Source organism: Emys orbicularis, chromosome 6 (genome assembly GCF_028017835.1).
Source record: "Emys orbicularis isolate rEmyOrb1 chromosome 6, rEmyOrb1.hap1, whole genome shotgun sequence".
Lineage (NCBI taxonomy): Eukaryota > Metazoa > Chordata > Testudines > Emydidae > Emys > Emys orbicularis.
In genome coordinates, this window is record NC_088688.1 from 50,018,603 (window position 1) to 50,037,342 (window position 18,740).

At 42.2% G+C, this 18,740-nt stretch overlaps 1 protein-coding gene across 1 annotated transcript in view; it reads right to left on the bottom strand.

Annotated features, from left to right (window-relative positions):
• The window catches only part of MCCC2 (methylcrotonyl-CoA carboxylase subunit 2), an 85,900-nt gene continuing 67,160 nt past the window's right edge, over nucleotides 1-18,740 (bottom strand). The window contains exons 16-17 of the mRNA XM_065406596.1: nucleotides 10,078-10,163; nucleotides 1-396 (exon numbers count right to left, since the gene is read on the bottom strand). Coding sequence (XP_065262668.1) covers nucleotides 279-396; nucleotides 10,078-10,163 — 204 coding nt within the window. The 3' untranslated portion in view covers nucleotides 1-278. The remainder of the gene's footprint in view (nucleotides 397-10,077; nucleotides 10,164-18,740) is intronic.

Sequence of the window (18,740 nt, forward strand, 5' to 3'; positions counted from 1 at the left end):
AATTTTAATGGTTAAGAGATCATAGCAGTGATTCTCTGACAAACAGATCTAGCTTAATGCTGATAGTTACAATTTATTCACCCAAATGCAAGATTCAGTATTACAGAAACTTTGTATGCACTGATCCCAGATGATATTAAAAAAAATACTTAAGCATGAAAGTATGAAAATTGTTATATCAAAAATCTAAATGTATGAACTCCTCAGAATTGCCTGTGTACATTTAATCTTTAACCTTGATTAAAAATGTACAAGGGTGTTCTGAAAAGTCATTTAGATCACATCCTGAAAACTCCAAATTCTGTCCTCTTGGTGGGTGCATTTAGTGCTGCACTAAGACTCAGACCCAAAACAAGTCTTGTATTAGCGGGGTCAATAATTCCATCGTCCCATAGTCTGAAATTAGACCAAACAAGAAAAGAAGAATTATATAAACAGTTTACAAGAGATAGGCCTTCAGCCACACAGAAATAAATAAATATTTCTATTGGAGGGAGTGGATAAAAAAAGGGCCAAATTCTGATTTAAGACAATTGAGCTACTTCGTATTTATGCTGATACAACAAAGCAAAATTTCGTGCCTACTTTTTTATTATTTGTATAATTTGTCTTCTAGATTTAACTATACAGTTCAAAATAAATGACTAGAATAATCTCTACCTACTTTAAATGGGATTATTCATACTATTTTTTCAGTATGAAAATGGCATCCTAAATTCAAGAGAAAAAAATGTCATGAGAAATAAATGGAAAAGATCCCAATGTCATGAAAATGGCTCCCCATCCTGTTGGTAACTATATTCTAAAAAGTAAATTAACATCATTAATAAACGTTATTTGGCTTATCTTAGCTGTCAACTCAAGATGTTTAGTTATGAAAGCATAAGGATTTAAAGTGCTGGAGTATATTTTTTATGGACTGCCAACAATTATTTCACTAATCTTCTTTACTGAAGTCTATTTCTAAACAGTTGTAAATTAATCTGTGCGATAGTGAAGTCCCTGAAAGCAATGAATTCATAAAGCTATGCCACAGTAACAAAAAAACACCTCTGAATTCCAAACAACTAACCTCCCAATTGACAGGCACTTCTGCACCTGCTTAATATTAAGCATGCAAGCAATTGAAGTTAAGCACACATGGGACTGTTTGCAGGCTCAGCGCCAAAAGAGTTCTATCCCGCTCCAAATGAACTCCATAGCAAAAATTCTAAACGTCCTAAAAATTGTATATGTTGTACAGCTACCTTCCCTAGGCACTTTGTTTAGAACCAGATGCTGAAGTCCTATTGCAGCTAAAGTCCCATTTAAATCAATGTGAATTTTAACCAGCTGAGGGACTGCAACACAACATGAAATATCTAAAAAAAAAAGTAAAAAAAAAAAAAGGATTCCCTTCCCCATGCCCAAAGAGAGCAACTTATTTTGCAATCTTTTCTGAGATGATTACATTGTTGTCATGTCTGACAATTTTATTCTGTGTCTTTAAAATTACTGCTCTGCTTTTGGTAAATTAGTTTTTGAAAGTGATGATCCTTTCATGTTATTTTAAAACAATGGGTAGTCAACACTGAATTTTTAATCAAGAACAAAAATATTCTTCCCTTCTGGCTAAAGTTTCAAGTTGTCAATTTTATATTGTTTGAGGATTAGTTTGGTTTTTTTTAAATCAAATTACACAGGAAAGAAAACATTTAGCACACTTACCTCAATACAAAAGAAGAGAATAAAGAGAACTGCATAGTGTATGTAAATAAGTATTCATGAGTCTTAGTCACCAATAGAAGTTTGCAACAATTTTGTAAATTTGTTTTAGTTTAACATTTGTTGTTAGCGTCACTTTCACCAAGTCACAGCAAATAATTTTTAAAATATCTAATTACATTTTCTCTGTTACAACTTGGGTACACTCAAAGCAGGATATCCAGAAACTCATTTCTCCAAGATGCTCCCAAGAAACAAACTACACCTCTACCCAGATATAACGCTGTCCTCGGGAGCAAAAAAATCTTACCGCATTATAGGTGTTATATCGAACTTGCTTTGATCTGCCGGAGTGTGCAGCCCCACCCCGCCGGAGCACTGCTTTACTGCGTTATATCCGAATTCGTGTTATATCGGGGTAGAGGTGTATATTAAAACCAACAAATATAAAAACTCAACAAACCTATTAGTTAACCTTTTCCCTTCTCTGGATTTTCCAGTCTGTATCCTGTCCTCTCTCTGTTTGTCTCTATGGGTACATCTACATGATAGCAAGTCTCAGAACCCAGGTCAACTGACTCGTGCTCACAGGGCTCATGCTAAGGGACTAAAAATAGCTCCTTAGGGAGGAGCCCAGGTTCTGAAATCTGGAGAGGGAGGCAGGGCCTCTGAGCCCAGCCCTCAGCCGGAGCAGTAATATTTACATTGCTCTTTTTAGCCCTGTAGCACAAGCTCCATGAGCCTGAGTCAGTTAACCTGGGCTCTGAGACTAGCTTCCCTGGCGTTTTTGTTTGGTTGCTTTTTTTGCCATGTAGATGTACCCTCTGGCTCCTATCCCCCAATGAGAGCTGCTAGCAGGCACTCTTACATCCACATGGAGTCACACTAGCAGATCCTGTTGCAGGATAGCGACACACTGTTTGTGCTTGTGTGCTGGATAGCATAACACATGTTGTCAGCACTTAGGATGTGATTCAGGAAAGCATCCCTATTCAGGAAAGCACTTAAGCACACACTTATGTCCTACTAAATTTGATAGAGTGTAAGCACATGCTTTGAGCTAAGTATGTGATTAAGTGCTTTTCTAAATTGGGGCTTTTAATAATAATCATTCATTAATTACAACCTTTTGGTGTATTTTAACAATAATATTACATTGAAAAATTAAGTGCTCAAATTAGGTGCTTTTTCTCCTTAAGCCACAGCAGTGAAACACAAAACAAAAGTATAATTAGAAAACTCTTGAGCTCAGAAGAGCTAGAGGACCAATCTAACCCCCACTGAAGTCAATAGGACTAGTGTTTCTATTGACTTTAATGGAAGTTATGTCAGGCCTTAAACTCTTCAGGAATAATGAGTGTGTCCCATATCTATGCATAAAACCCCAGTTTAAGAAAATGTCAATGGGATCACTGTCTAAGATATACATGGCCAACATTTTGTAACATCAGAGAATACATGTTACCAAGAACACTTCAGCAGTTTTCACTACAAATTTCACATAAAAATGCATTCATAGAATCATAGAATATCAGGGTCGGAAGGGACCTCAGGAGGTCATCTAGTCCAACCCCCTGCTCAAAGCAGGCCCAATCCCCAGACAGATTTTTGCCCCAGATCCCTAAATGGCCCCCTCAAGGATTGAATTCACAACCCTGGGTTTAGCAGACCAATGCTCAAACCACTGAGCTATCATTATTTTTATTTATTATTTTTATTACCCATTAGAATCTGATTTAGTTTTGATCAGCTTAATTTCTTGGCACAGTGGGATAATCATTGGGATATCTCAGTGAACTAGTTTCATGAGATCAAACCCTCAGTCACCCTGCTCCTCATAATCTTAAAAGGATAATAAAAATTAACTATTTATAGTGATTTCTCTTTGTTCTAAGTGTGATTTCATTTCAATTTTCTGATAGTTACATGTTTGTTTGGTCCTTCTGGAAGGGACCTTCAGTATTCAGATGTACCTCACTATCTGGTGTAATGATTTTTCAATCTCTTTTAGTAAAACCATCAAAATTGAATGAAATATTTCAAATCCATTAAAGAGGTTTAATGTAACTGTATTTTTGTGGGATAAGTTATATTAAGAAAGTGTTGCTGGCCCAAAGCAATTAACCTCAGAAGTTCAGCCTTATAAAAGGCTATTGCTGTAATAAAGACCTTTCAAAACTTTACACGCCTTTTTTTTTTAATAGAATACTTGTTTTTTGTAATGACAAACTAGCTTTTATTGACAGCCTCAAAGATTTTACACTGTATAAGGTAAAGATTGCTTTCAAGGTCACCACTACCTTCTGCTTTTCTTTGTTTAAAGAAAACTGTCTTCTGTATTGGGACATAACATTAAACATCCTATTAAAAACCCAATGCTAGAACATGAATCACATCTATGTTCATAAAATATTCAGAACAGGGACTCTGAGTAAAAGAAACAAACAGACCAGAAAAGAAAATGGCCCATGTAATTTGTTACAACGTAAACTGATTAAACTCCATTTGGAAACCTGTAAGCAGATTAATGTAGCTCATTAAAAAGGGAGCTGGCTAACGACTCTCGTTAATTAAGACTGTTCAGAGTGAAAGGTTCTATTCAGACAATTGATTAAAATTTGATTAGAAAACACAACTAAGGGGAAGTATATTGACATCCTGAAGATAACAAATTATAATTTATAAGCAAAATTGCATACACAAAGCAAATAGGGAAATATGCTTCCATTTTAAGTCCATAAAAGCATTTTTCTTCTTTACTTTCAAATTTATTGCTCAAGGGCCTCAAAGCCCAAAGAAGTCAATTGAACGCATCCCACTGACTTCAATGGGCTTTGAATCAGGCCCCAAGAGCGTGGACAGAGACTATATAACTTCATACACATTTACCAACAGGACAGTGCAAGGTAGATTCAAACACTGCCTGTCTCATGCAGTGATCAAAACGAATTCAGACATTATCTCCGCCTACAACCCCCTGTCCCCTTACTGGAGGCATCTTGTTGGTCTGATTAGCATAAGACAAAGCCAGTTTTGACAGAATCCAGTTTTGATTTCATGACCTGATGCCCAGCACTTGGCTGGGTTGATTCTCACTTGACTACACAGGTGGCAAGACTGATTGCCATGTTTGGAGTCAGGAAGGAATTATCTCCTCCCAGAAAACTGACCATTGCACTGAGGAAGTGTGTTACTTTTCCTTTGTACACTGCAGCATGTGACATTCAGTAAACATATTGTTATGCCTGCATGCAAATTTGTTGGCTAATGGAAGCAAAGTGTCTCTAGCCCCTACTTCATGCAGGGGAAACATCAATTTCTGCAGTGCTTGTAATAATTACTCCTGGGGGAATTTTGCGCCACTGCACGTGCGCAGAATTCATATCCTCTGCAGATTTCTTTGCTTTCCTGCAGAAAAAGGATTTTCTGACAGGGAAGCAAAGGCAAGCTGCAAGAGCGGTCATGCACCCCTCCCTAGCAGCACAAATACATCGTTTCAGGCACCCAGAGCAGTCAGCGGAGAGGTAAATCACCGCAGGGCTGGGGACACCCCAGCCAGTGGTCCCTACCCTGCGCCGGGATCAGCTGACACTCCCAGCTGAGCTGGAGGTGGGAGAGGACAGGGCTTCCTCTTCCCCTGCAAAGAGTAAATAGGGCTGTGTCAGACCCACCCCCAGAAACCTCCCCCCGGCTGCAAGAAGTTCAGCATCCTCCCCTGCTTCCTGCCCCTATCTCTCCTCAGCCACAGGGGGAGGGGTCACTGTACCAGGAGTTGCTCCCTCATCTGCCCAACCCCCATGCATCCGGACCTCCCATACCTGGACCCCTCCTGCTAAACCTCACCCTGTATACCCAGACCCCCCCTCAGCCCTCCATACCCGAACCTCATCCCACTGAACCTCAACCCTTGCGCAGCTGGAGCCTCCCTGCAACAAGACCCCCTGCTTCCAGACCCCCACCTCTGCACCCAGACCACCCCCCACTGAGCTCCCTGCACTCAAACCCCCACTCTGACAAGCCCCACCCCCCTGAGCCCTCACATCCAGACCCCCACCCCACTGACCCGCAACTAGCTGCACCCAGACTCCCACCCCCCAAGCCCCATTCCCCCAGCACCCAGACCCTTCCACTGAGACTCCCCCCACCCAGACCCCCTGCTGAGCTCCAACCACCTTCACCTGGATGCCCCTGTAGAGTCCTATTGCCCCTGCACCTGGAATCCCCCCAATGAGCCTCTGTGCATCTCCTTCATGCCTAGACCCCTCACTGACCTGCTTGCACCCAGACTATCCCTTACAGAACCCTCTCACCCCACACCTGGATCCCCCCACACTGAGCCCCTCCACACTTGAATCCTGCCTTGTTGAGCCTGCCTGCCCCACACCTGGTGCACCTGGCGCAGAGGGGCAGGGGCCCGGGGTATTTCTGGGGCAGGCCCAGCCACTGTGCTGTGTCAGGGTCGTGTGCAGCCTCATCACTGAGTCCGTGTCCCGGGGAGGGGAGGGACTGCAGGGTGATCTCCCACCTTCATGCAGCCAGTGGCCTATGATCCCACTGCCATGCTGGAGCCTCTGCATTTATTTATTGACAAATACAACTTGCAGAATTTTAAAATACTGTGCACAGAATTTTTAATTTTTTGGCACAGAATTCCCTCAGGAGTAAATAATACTTTATATCATTGGTGACTGGACTAGGCCACCAAACTGCAAAAATAGTAGTGTAAAGCTTAGTGTCTTAATCCAGTATTCCAAACTCTGAGATCTTACTGAGGAAAATGAAGTGTATGAAGGGAGTAGGCATACAACGACATGATTGGTGGGGACAGGTATGAATACTGGGCACAGTTAGAAGACGACCCTATTAAGGTGCACAATTCTTTCCACAGGAAAAAAAGAATAGGTAGGAATTGAGGGCTCCCAGACCATGTATATTCAGGGTCTTAGACCAGGTTTACACTATAGACTTACATCGGTAGAACTAAGTCGCTCAGGGGTGTGAAAAATCCACATCCCTGAGCAACATCATTATACTGACCTAACCTCCGGTGTAGACAGCGCTATGTCGGTGGGAGAGCTTCTTCCATCGACATAGCTACCGCCTCTCACGGAAGAGATTAACTATGCTAACAGGAGAAGCTCTCCCATCAATGTAGGAGAGTCTTCACTTAAGCACTACAGTAGTGCAGCTGTGCTGATGCAGTGTTTTAAGTGTAGGCCTGCCCTTAGACTGTAAGGTCTTCAGGCCAGAGACTTGTCTTATTTTATGACTGTGAAGCTCCTAGCTCATTTTGGGACAGTATTTTATTAACAAACAAACTATCTGCCCTCCCTTGACTGAAGAATTAGGTGAAGATTTTTTTTTTAAAAGGATGCCTAAAGTTAGGTTCCTTGCTGAGTACTCAGCAGCTCCCACTGAAATTAGACCACTTATTTAGGTATCCAAATATGGGTTTGGGGCCTAAATTTTTCAAAATGACTAGTTATTTTAGGTACCCAAGTTGCAGGAGCCTGACTTTCAGAAACTGCTGAGCACCCTTTAAGATGTCGCAAGCTAGGCACCCAAAAATCACTTGACACCCTTGAGAATGTAAACACCCATTTTTAAAAAATGTGGGCCCTAGGCTAATATTTAAATCTCTCTCCTTACACATAACTACTGCTCTAAATATTAACAATGAGCTGTGGGCTGTTTTGGGGGAAACTGAGTTGTTTTTTACATCACAACTGTACACATGTTGCACGCCTAATAAATCCAATAATTTTTCAGTCCTCAGTACAAAGAGATTATGACTGAGATTCCAGTGGATATTAACAAAATCAAAGAGTTCATTTTCTCCTCCAGGAGATTATGGATTTGGTTTAAGTACAGATACCCTGACTGTAATTTTTTAATGTAATTAGTTCAGTGAAAAATTCTTCTGTTTACAATCCAATCATAAAAAATTTAAATCCTTACTGTAATTTTTCTCTCTGCCTGAGGGATAAATCTGAGGCTTTGTAAGAGTGATATAGGGCCAGATCCTCAATTGGTACAAACCAAACTAGCTCTATTGACTTTAATGGAACCACACTGATTTACACTAGCTGAGGACCTGGTCCACAGTCTCTATCTATACTCAGAGCAAATCTTATAAAACTTCAATTGGCTAAAAAATAGATGAAGCGTGCAAGCCATCATGTCACCGATCAATACATATTAGTAATAATTTATGACTTCATAAATAATACCCTAACCTGAGAGTAAAAAAACCCAAACAAAACAGATTGCTTTGTGTCTACATAATTACTAGGAGTTGACATATGGATAGAAACTACTTAAATATAGGAGCTTAACGCTTACAAACACCTGTTAACATACTTTTATTAAAGTGTTTAAACTGATCACATTTACAATTGTAACAATGCAAATTTACCCCTGCTGACAGAGTGTGTCTGGAATTAAAGAATTCTAAGCATACTCTGTGGATTTACCAAAAGAGAAACTTCTTGCTAACTTTTAGCATAGTCTATATCTTTATTCAAATGTATTCATTTATTTACTACCATAAGCAAAAGATGAAAGTAAATACAATACTTGGGGTCACTGCCATTAAAAATAATTGGGTGTAGGAATCACTGGTGAGAAAAGGGTAGGTGCAAATTACTTGAGTTTTAAGGAGAGATTTGAAGGAAGACACCAGGGGTCACAACATAGACCCACTACAGCTAGCTAGTTAATCAGAACTTGTAAGACTTAAGGAATAGACAGTTAGATCTTGGAATAATGCTTGTTGTTAACTGTGTTGCAATTCTTTTTATAAGCTGTGTACGTTGCCATTAGTGAAATTGAGAACAAGGAGAAGCAGGCAGCATGATGAGAGATAAGGCAAGCCAGGGAAGAGACTACAACGGTACCATATGGCAAAAGAAAGAAAGAGAGAAGGATGTAGGGAATGGTTAGGAGTAGTGGAAATAGAAACAGAGGCCTGGTCTACACCTAAAAATTGGATTGACCTAGCTACGTCACTCATGACTGTGAAAAATTTTGTGCCCTGTGTGACATATTTGGGCTGCCTAACACCCAGTCTTCCGTTGACTTAGCTACCGCCTCTCGGAGGAGTGGATTACCTACAGTGACGGAAAAATAACCCTACATCACTGTAGCAAATGTCTACGCTGTGGTGTTACAACAGCAAAGCTGCAATGCCACAGCTGTGTCACTGCAGCATCTGTAGTGTAGACACAGCCAGAGATATAAGGAAAAATGATGTAGTATTTTGTAAGTAAAGACAAAGAACTTGAATTTGATAGCCTAAGGGTAAGGAACCCTTTAGAAGGATTCATGGGAGGACTGATGTGATCAGAAGATGATTTTCCTGTCAGCATTTTGAACAGACCTGAGTGATGAGAGGCATGGGAGGGCGACGAAAATGATTTACAATAATAAATGCAACAGAAGATCAACACATGCAAAAAATTTTAGTGGTGGCATCAGTAAAGAATTTGGTAACATCAAAAAAGTAGTATCAGTCATTATCAAGACGCTAAATATGGAGTTAGAAGTGGAGAGAAGTGTCAAAAATGTCAGAAGGTTGCAGTATATATGCTCACTATAAAACGAAAAGAGAACACATTATTTATATTTTAATGGTATGTGCCCTACTCCAGAATAGCGTGCCCATATACTTGATCACCTCACCTCAAGAAAGCTATAAAAAGGAATTAAAAAGAACCCAAGAAGGAGGACAAATAGTAACACGCTGAGGTTTACATGAAAAGGAAGGTTGCAAAGACTATGATCATTTAGCCTGTAAGGGCATTTGACTTAAAAGGGATTTAACTGAGGTATTCAAAATATATAAACTCAACCTTTATAACCTGTTGAAAAAGGAAGCATACTTTGAAATATTAAAGCAACGTCCCTTTACCCAGTGCACAAATAACCCGTGGAAGGTCAGATATACACAAATACAAAATTGGACACAGAAAAAAGTGGGTAAGTTTATCATCCTTGATGTTTATAGCTCTACAAGCTACAACAATATGAGAAATCAAATGTCATGCTTCATAGGATACTATGACCAGCTGCAGGAATCTGTAAAGAATCTCCCTCTCCACCACATCCCCACGTACATAGCGGTACACAACTAACTTGCTGCATTCTGGAAACATGCACCTTCCTTTAAGGCATCAGGTACTGGCTGCTGTCAGAAACAAGATAGATGGAACCATGGTTTGGATTGCATAGTACCTGTGGACACTGAACAAAACCCTTGTTCCAGATTGTTTTAAACTGTATGTAACTGGTCTGTTGTGCAGCATTAAGATCTAAAAGGTGTTAACACATTCTGGTTATATCATCAAGTTCTGGGAATAGTCATTTATATGTTACCTTGCACTGGAATAATAAGGGTTTCCCTCCTCTTCAAACCTCCTAATGATTGGCTCCTTCAAAGCTGCTTCATCTGCCTCAGATAACTGTAGGGAATAAAGCAAGTAACTGAACACTGTCTATACAAGAAATTCTTCAAAATACCTACTTACACAATGACATCAGATCCCAACCTCAAACAACAGCCAAGAAGTGACTTGCTAGACTATCTCCAGAGACAAAGTCTTTTATTGGACCAACTACTGTTGGTGAGAGAGACAAGCTTTCGAGCCACACACAGCTGTTCTTCAGATCTGGGAAAGTTACTCAGAGCATCACAGCTAAATGCTAGATGGAACAGATTGTTAGGCAAAAGTAATTAGCACATACAAAAATAGGGAGTTAGTGGGTTACAGATTGTTGTAATAAGCCATAAATCCAGTGTCTCTGTTCAGTCCATGATTTTTAGAGTCTAGCGGAGTTATGAATTTAAGCTCCCAGGCTCATCTTTTGAAAGTGTTGTGCAGGTTTCCTTTGAGGATGAGAATGGATAGGTAAGATATAGAGTGATCACTTTGTGAAAAAAGTGTTCACCCACGGGTGATAGGGTGTTTTTGTTTTTTATCATTTTCCTGTGTGAGTTCATTAGAGAGCATAGTGATTGACTCATTTAACCACATAGTTGATATTGGGACATTTAGGTATACCACATATTGTAATTGGCATGTGTAGGATCCATGGATCTTGAAAGCTGTGTTGTGGGGGGTACTGATCATTGTAGCAGTGGAAATATGTCTACAAGTTTTTCATCTGTTGTTCTGGCCGGGTCTGGTGCCGCTTTGAATTGGTGCGTCCTAGTCTGTGGGGAGCTTGCATCTGATTATGAGCTTGGAGAAGTTGGGGGGTTGTTTGAAGGCCAGAAGGGGGGGTTCAGGAAAGATTTCTTTCAGGATGTGGTCCCCATTGAGTATAGGTTGTAGTTTGATGATACCCATATGAGTTACAGTATGGGGTGGGAAGTGACAACTATGGGTAGAAAGCAACAGAGGGTCCTGTGGCACCTTTAAGACTAACAGAAGTATTGGGAGCATACGCTTTCGTGGGTAAGAACCTCACTTCTTCAGATGCAAGTAATGGAAATTTCCAGAGGCAGGTATAAATCAGTATGGAGATAACGAGGTTAGTTCAATCAGGGAGGGTGAGGTGCTCCGCTAGCAGTTGAGGTGTGAACACCAAGGGAGGAGAAACTGCTTCTGTAGTTGGATAGCCATTCACAGTCTTTGTTTAATCCTGATCTGATGGTGTCAAATTTGCAAATGAACTGGAGCTCAGCAGTTTCTCTTTGGAGTCTGGTCCTGAAGTTTTTTTTTGCTGTAAGATGGCTACCTTTACATCTGCTATTGTGTGGCCAGGAAGGTTGAAGTGTTCTCCTACAGGTTTTTGTATATTGCCATTCCTGATATCTGACTTGTGTCCATTTATCCTCTTGCGAAGTGACTGTCCAGTTTGGCCAATGTACATAGCAGAGGGGCATTGCTGGCACATGATGGCATATATAACATTGGTGGACGTGCAGGTGAATGAGCCGGTGATGTTGTAGCTGATCTGGTTAGGTCCTGTGATGGTGTTGCTGGTGTAGATATGTGGGCCGAGTTGGCATCGAGGTTTGTTGCATGGGTTGGTTCCTGAGTTAGAGTTGTTATGGTGTGGTGCGTGGTTGCTGGTGAGAATATACTTAAGGTTGGCGGGTTGTCTGTGGGCGAGGACTGGCCTGCCTCCCAAGGTCTGTGAAAGTGAGGGATCATTGTCCAGGATGGGTTGTAGATCACTGATGATGCGTTGGAGAGGTTTAAGCTGAGGACTGTAGGTGATGGCCAGTGGAGTTCTGTTGGTTTCTTTTTTGGGCCTGTCTTGTAGCAGGAGGCTTCTGGGTACACGTCTGGCTCTGTTGATTTGTTTCTTTATTTCCTTGTGTGGGTATCATAGTCGGGGCTCTAAGGGTATGTTGATTTGTTCCTGTGTTAGTGTAGGGAGTGTCCTGAGTAGATGGTGCAGTTTCTTAGTGTATTCCTCAGTGGGATCTGAGGAAAGTGGCCTGTAGAACTTGGTATTGGAGAGTTGTCTGGCAGCCTCCTTGGTGAAGATCTTGTAGGTGTTGGTCTCTGTCTGAGGGGTTGGAGCAGATGCGGTTGTACCTCAGCCCTTGGCTGTAGACGATGGATCGTGTGGTGTGTCCGGGGTGGAAGCTGGAGGCATGAAGGTAGGCGTAGCGGTCGGTGGGTTTTCGGTATAGGGTGGTGTTAACGTGGCCATCGCTTATTTGTACTGTGGTGTCTAGGAAGTGGACCTCCCATGTAGATTGGTCCAGGCTCAGGTTGATGGTGGGGTGGAAGCTGTTGAAATCATGGTGGAATTCTTCCAGGGTCTCCTTCCCATGGGTCCAGATGATGAAGATGTCATCAATGTAGCGTAGGTAGAGAAGGGGCGTGAGTGGACGAGAGCTGAGGAAGCGTTGTTCCAGGTCAGCCATAAAAATGTTGGCATATTGTGGGGCCATGCGGGTGCCCATAGCGGTGCCACTGGTCTGGAGGTATATATTGTCACCAAATTTGAAATAATTGTGCGTGAGGATAAAGTCACAGAGCTCAGCAACAAGTTGTGCTGTGTCATCATCAGGGATACTGTTCCTGACAGCTTGTATTCCATCTGTGTGTGGGATGTTTGTGCAGAGAGCCTCTACATCCATGGTGGCTAGGATGGTGTTTTCTGGGAGGTCACCAATGCATTGTAGTTTTCTCAGGAAATCTGTGGTGTCACGGAGATAGCTGGGAGTGCTGGTGGCGTAGGGTCTGAGTAGGGAGTCCACATATCCAGACAGTCCTTCAGTGAGAGTGCCAATGCCCGAGATGATGGGGCGTCCAGGATTTCCAGGTTTGTGGAACTTGGGTAGTAGACAGAATAACCCCAGTCGGGGCTCTAAGGGTATGTTGATTTGTTCCTGTGTTAGTGTAGGGAGTGTCCTGAGTAGATGGTGCAGTTTCTTAGTGTATTCCTCAGTGGGATCTGAGGAAAGTGGCCTGTAGAATTTGGTATTGGAGAGTTGTCTGGCAGCCTCCTTCTGGTAGTCAGACCTGTTCATGATGACCACAGCACCTCCTTTATCAGCCTCTTTGATGATAATGTCAGGGTGGTTTCTGAGGCTGTGGATGGCATTGCGTTCTGCACGACTTAGGTTATGAGGCAAGCGATGTTGTTTTTCCACAATTTCGGCCTGTGCACGTCGGCGGAAGCATTCTATGTATAGGTCCAGACTGTCATTTCGACCCTCAGGAGGAGTCCATGTGGAGTTCTTCTTCCTGTGTTGTTGGTGGGAGGGTATCTGTGTATCAGTGCGCTGTTCAGTGTTATCTTGAAAGTATTCTTTGAGTCGGAGGCGGCGAAAGTAGGCTTCCAGATCACCGCAGAACTGTATCATGTTCGTGGGGGTGCTGGGGCAAAAAGAGAGTCCCCGAGATAGGACAGACTCTTCTGCTGGGTTGAGTGTGTAGCTGGATAAATTGACGATATTGCTGGGTGAGTTAGGGGTACCCCTGTTGTGGCCCCATGTGGCAGGTAGGATTTTAGACAGCTTTACGGCCAAGCGCTGAGGTACAACCGCATCTGCTCCAACCCCTCAGACAGAGACCAACACCTACAAGATCTTCACCAAGCATTCTCAAAACTACGATACCCACACAAGGAAATAAAGAAACAAATCAACAGAGCCAGACGTGTACCCAGAAGCCTCCTGCTACAAGACAGGCCCAAAAAAGAAACCAACAGAACTCCACTGGCCATCACCTAGTCCTCAGCTTAAACCTCTCCAACGCATCATCAGTGATCTACAACCCATCCTGGACAATGATCCCTCACTTTCACAGACCTTGGGAGGCAGGCCAGTCCTCGCCCACAGACAACCCGCCAACCTTAAGCATATTCTCACCAGCAACCACGCACCGCACCATAACAACTCTAACTCAGGAACCAACCCATGCAACAAACCTCGATGCCAACTCTGCCCACATATCTACACCAGCAACACCATCACAGGACCTAACCAGATCAGCTACAACATCACCGGCTCATTCACCTGCACGTCCACCAATGTTATATATGCCATCATGTGCCAGCAATGCCCCTCTGCTATGTACATTGGCCAAACTGGACAGTCACTACGCAAGAGGATAAATGGACACAAGTCAGATATCAGGAATGGCAATATACAAAAACCTGTAGGAGAATACTTCAACCTCCCTGGCCACACCATAGCAGATGTAAAGGTAGCCATCTTACAGCAAAAAAACTTCAGGACCAGACTCCAAAGAGAAACTGCTGAGCTCAAGTTCATTTGCAAATTTGACACCATCAGATCAGGATTAAACAAAGACTGTGAATGGCTATCCAACTACAGAAGCAGTTTCTCCTCCCTTGGTGTTCACACCTCAACTGCTAGCAGAGCACCTCACCCTCCCTGATTGAACTAACCTCGTTATCTCCATACTGATTTATACCTGCCTCTGGAAATTTCCATTACTTGCATCTGAAGAAGTGAGGTTCTTACCCACGAAAGCGTATGCTCCCAATATTTCTGTTAGTCTTAAAGGTGCCACAGGACCCTCTGTTGCTTTTTTCAGATTCAGACTAACACGGCTACCCCTCTGATACTTGGCAACTATGGGTAGGAGGTTGGAAGGAGTGGTGGTGTCCACAACCCACAGAACACCACCTCTGGGAGAAACCATGGCACCATACCCAACACATGGACACTACACGACACCCAAACTTCATCACTTTATCAAGACTACCACTCACTGGAGCTGAATTATCTCTACTCTCTAAGGCCTTGGCTACACTTGCAAGTTACAGCACTGTAAAGCCTCCCCCAGCGCTGTAACTCACTCCCCGTCCACACTGGCAGGGCACATACAGCACTGTATCTCCCTGGGTACACCGCTGCAGGTACTCCACATCTCCGAGAGGAATAACAGCTGCAGCCGAGTGGCTACGACTCACGGGTGTGAGTGTAAACGCTTGCAGCGCTGTACTAATCACCTTGTCAAGTGGCCAATCCTCTCCATTGTTGTGACCGGCTGCAGGAATGCAGAAGTGCCAGTTTCAAAGCTCGTACCACAGAGAAAAGCAAACAGTTTGCAGCTTGCTTTGAGTGAGTAAATGAATGAGCAGGGGGCCGGGAGTTCAGAACTTGCAAAATAGAGAGCTGACATGCTCCAAAAAGCACTCTCTCTTCCCCCACACTCCCTGTCACAATCCACCCCACCCCCCCGTTTTGAAAAGCACGTTGCAGCCACATGAATGCTGGGATAGCTGCCCATAATGCACCGCTCCCAACACAGCTGCAAATGTGGCAAGTGTGGCCACACCACTGCGCTGGCAGCTGTCAGTGTGGACAGACTGCAGCGCTTTTCCCTACTCAGCTGTACGAAGACAGGTTTACCTCACAGCGCTGTACAGCTGCAAGTGTAGCCAAGGCCTAAGGGACTGTACTTCTGCCCCACTATTTATTTTTGTGTTGGATGGCTGTCAGTGGGAGTGGGGTGAGGTCAGTTGTTCTGGATTTCTTGCATGATTTCAAGGTAACAGTCTTGGATTTTTTCCTCAGGTGTGTCCTATGAATGTAGAGGTACTAACAGGCCACTCTACCTTGAATAGCCCCTTAGAATATGTGCTAACTACTTATGCTAAAGAATCTGTTCCCCCTTTCATGTAGCTGCGATGCTTGTACCTTTCCCAGACCTGAAGAAGAGCTGTGTGTAAGAATATAAGAACGGCCATACTGGGTCAAACCAAAGGACCATCTAGCCCAGTATCCTGTCTTCCGACAGTGGCCAATGCCAGGTGCCTCAGAGGGAATGAACAGAACAGGTAATCATCAAGTGATCCATCCTCTGTTTCCCATTCCCAGCTTCTGGTAAACAGAGGCTATGGACACCATCCCTGCCCATCCTGGCTAATAGCCATTGATGGACCTATCCTCCATGAACTTATCTAGTTCTTTTTTGAACCTTGTTACAGTCTTGGCCTTCACAACATCCTCTGGCAAGGTATTCCACAGATTGACTGTGCGTTGTGTGAAAAAATACTTCCTTTTGTTTGTTTTAAACCTGCTGCCTATTAATTTCATTTGGTGACCCCTAGTTCTTGTGTTATGAGAAGGAGTAAATAACACTTCCTTATTTACTTTCTCCATACCAGTCATGATTTTATAGACCTCTATCGTATCCCCCCTTAGTGTGGCTGGAAAGCTTGTCGCTCTCACCAACAGAAATTGATTCAATAAAAAACATTACCTCACCCACCTTGTCTCTCTAATATCCTAGGACCGACAAGGCTAGAATTACACTGCATAAACCATCTCCAGGCATTTTTCACCTTGCTCCACCCACAATTCTCAATTTAGTGTATCAAGTGACATGCATTAAAATTAAAACAGGCACCTTGACAGTTTTGGGGTACAAAAGGATAAAACAACTCTATCCTAATGCATGTCAAAAAGGTCTAATAAAATCTCCATTTTCAGTTGCTTATTAGTCATGTATTTAAGAGTTTTTAAGTGCTGTAATTTGAGATTAGCTATTTTAAAATTATTGAGACTATTTTTTAAATGATAAATATAGTAAAATAAACCAGGTTTTGGACTTCTCTTTCAGCTGAGATTCTGCTTTAAGCCAGAATCTCCTAACCCTCCTAACCTTGGGCTGTTCCAGACACAATGTAATTTAAACAGCCCTGGGAGCCTAAATTATGGCAACCTCCCATACTGCAGTCCCAATATACCCCTGCTATCCCAGTATGCCGCCTACACCAGAGCTTGCGAGGGGATGCTTGGCAGCAGCCTTACAGCTGTCATCTGCAGTGCTTGTAGTGGGGAAATCCTCCCTCGGCCAATCCAGGTCTTTTAGTCTGTGACTGCAGACCTTTCACATGGTCTAAAGGGACTAGAATGGAAGGAGGATCTCACACCCCCTTTTTTTAAATCTTTAATTAAATATAAATATCAGGCTAAATTCTCAGCTGTCACAAATTGGTGTTGCTTCCTCAACTTCCGTTAATGGGACTATTCCTACATTTAAAGTTAAGCATGTATTGAAGTTCTTTGTTGGGTCAGCTGAGAATCTGGAACAACATTATTTTTAAAAAATAAAACAAATTTTGCAAGCCATTACTTTGAAAAGTAAACAAAACACATCGTGCTTATGTTAATATTTTGATCATTTATTTATTTTCATATATATATTTGCTTCTGTCAATACACAATATTTTATTTCTCTTGAGCCCAACACCGCTGGAGTTCACTGCCTGTGAAATTAAGGGTAAGGATGAACCTAGCCACTTCCAGAAAGACCTTAAGATGCACTTCTTTGGCCAGATGTTCCCAAATGACTGAGATCCTGATCCAACAAAGCACTTACGCATTTGGTTAACTTTAAGCACGTGAGCAGTCCCATTAAAGTCAATGGTCCAGATTCTCTGCTGGCCTGAGCCTCGTGTAATCATTTGCACCAATGAAACTCAAGCACATGCTCAAGTGCTTTGCTGAACTGGGGTGCCTGTCCTGGTTGCCTAGCTGACTGATATACTACAGGGGAGAATGGTTTTTGATCTCTTACTGTCATCTTGATATTCTTAATTTAAGCTTTGTAAGGCAACTACAGTATTTGGCAGCAAATAAATGCTAATAAATACAAAGTTCTGGCTTTCCTTAACTATAACCACAAAAACATAAAATGACACTTATATCATGTCTCATTTGAGGTTCTGAAAACATTTTACAAACTAACTTTAATTCAGTATCACAACTTCTCTTCATGGTATTATCTCTATTCTACAGATTGGGGAAAACGAGGCAAAGAGAGAGGAAGGGTGAATTTCACTCTACCCATATACAGCCCAAGTATTCAGGCTATACGCAATTGGAATGCTAAGCAGATGGGGAGATAAAATCCACAAGCCTCGTTATCCTAATCGTTATTCACAATAAAAAACTCTGAGTATGAATATTACAATAAAAACACTTTAATGCAAAATATTAGTTTAATAGATAATAAGGAAAATGTTCGTAGCCAATGACAATGTCCATTTTCTGTTTCATTATTAATATTGAGTTTCTACATTTGACTCCAAACTATTCTGTAATACACTGAAACAGATCATTTCACATCTCAGGATGTATTCAGTTTCCATGGCAACTATAGATGTCTCCCATTTCGTATTAGTGATCAAGATGCCCTGACATAACCATAAGAAATATCATATAAAAACAGTCACAAGTGATGTTTTCTAATTCCTTTGCCTATTTATTAAATCAAAACAATTGCAGGCTTATTTAAATACCACAAATTTCAAATGAAAATGGTGAAATCAGCCACTGCAAACGTAATTGGAAAAAGACACTTTGTGCTCTCAGATATTCCTCTAATTGCCCACACGGGGAATCTCCAAATGCTAAGCTGAGGCAGGGCTGAGGATCTGGCCCTAGGGCCCAAAGAGATAGAAAACCTGAAAAAAAATTTTTTTTAAGTAATTGTCTCCTAAGCCAGTGGTAACAGGGCAAGTCACTTGCTATATGGAAGATGCAAGCACTAGCATTTCATGAACACCCCCTGCTAGTCAAACCAGTGAGCAGC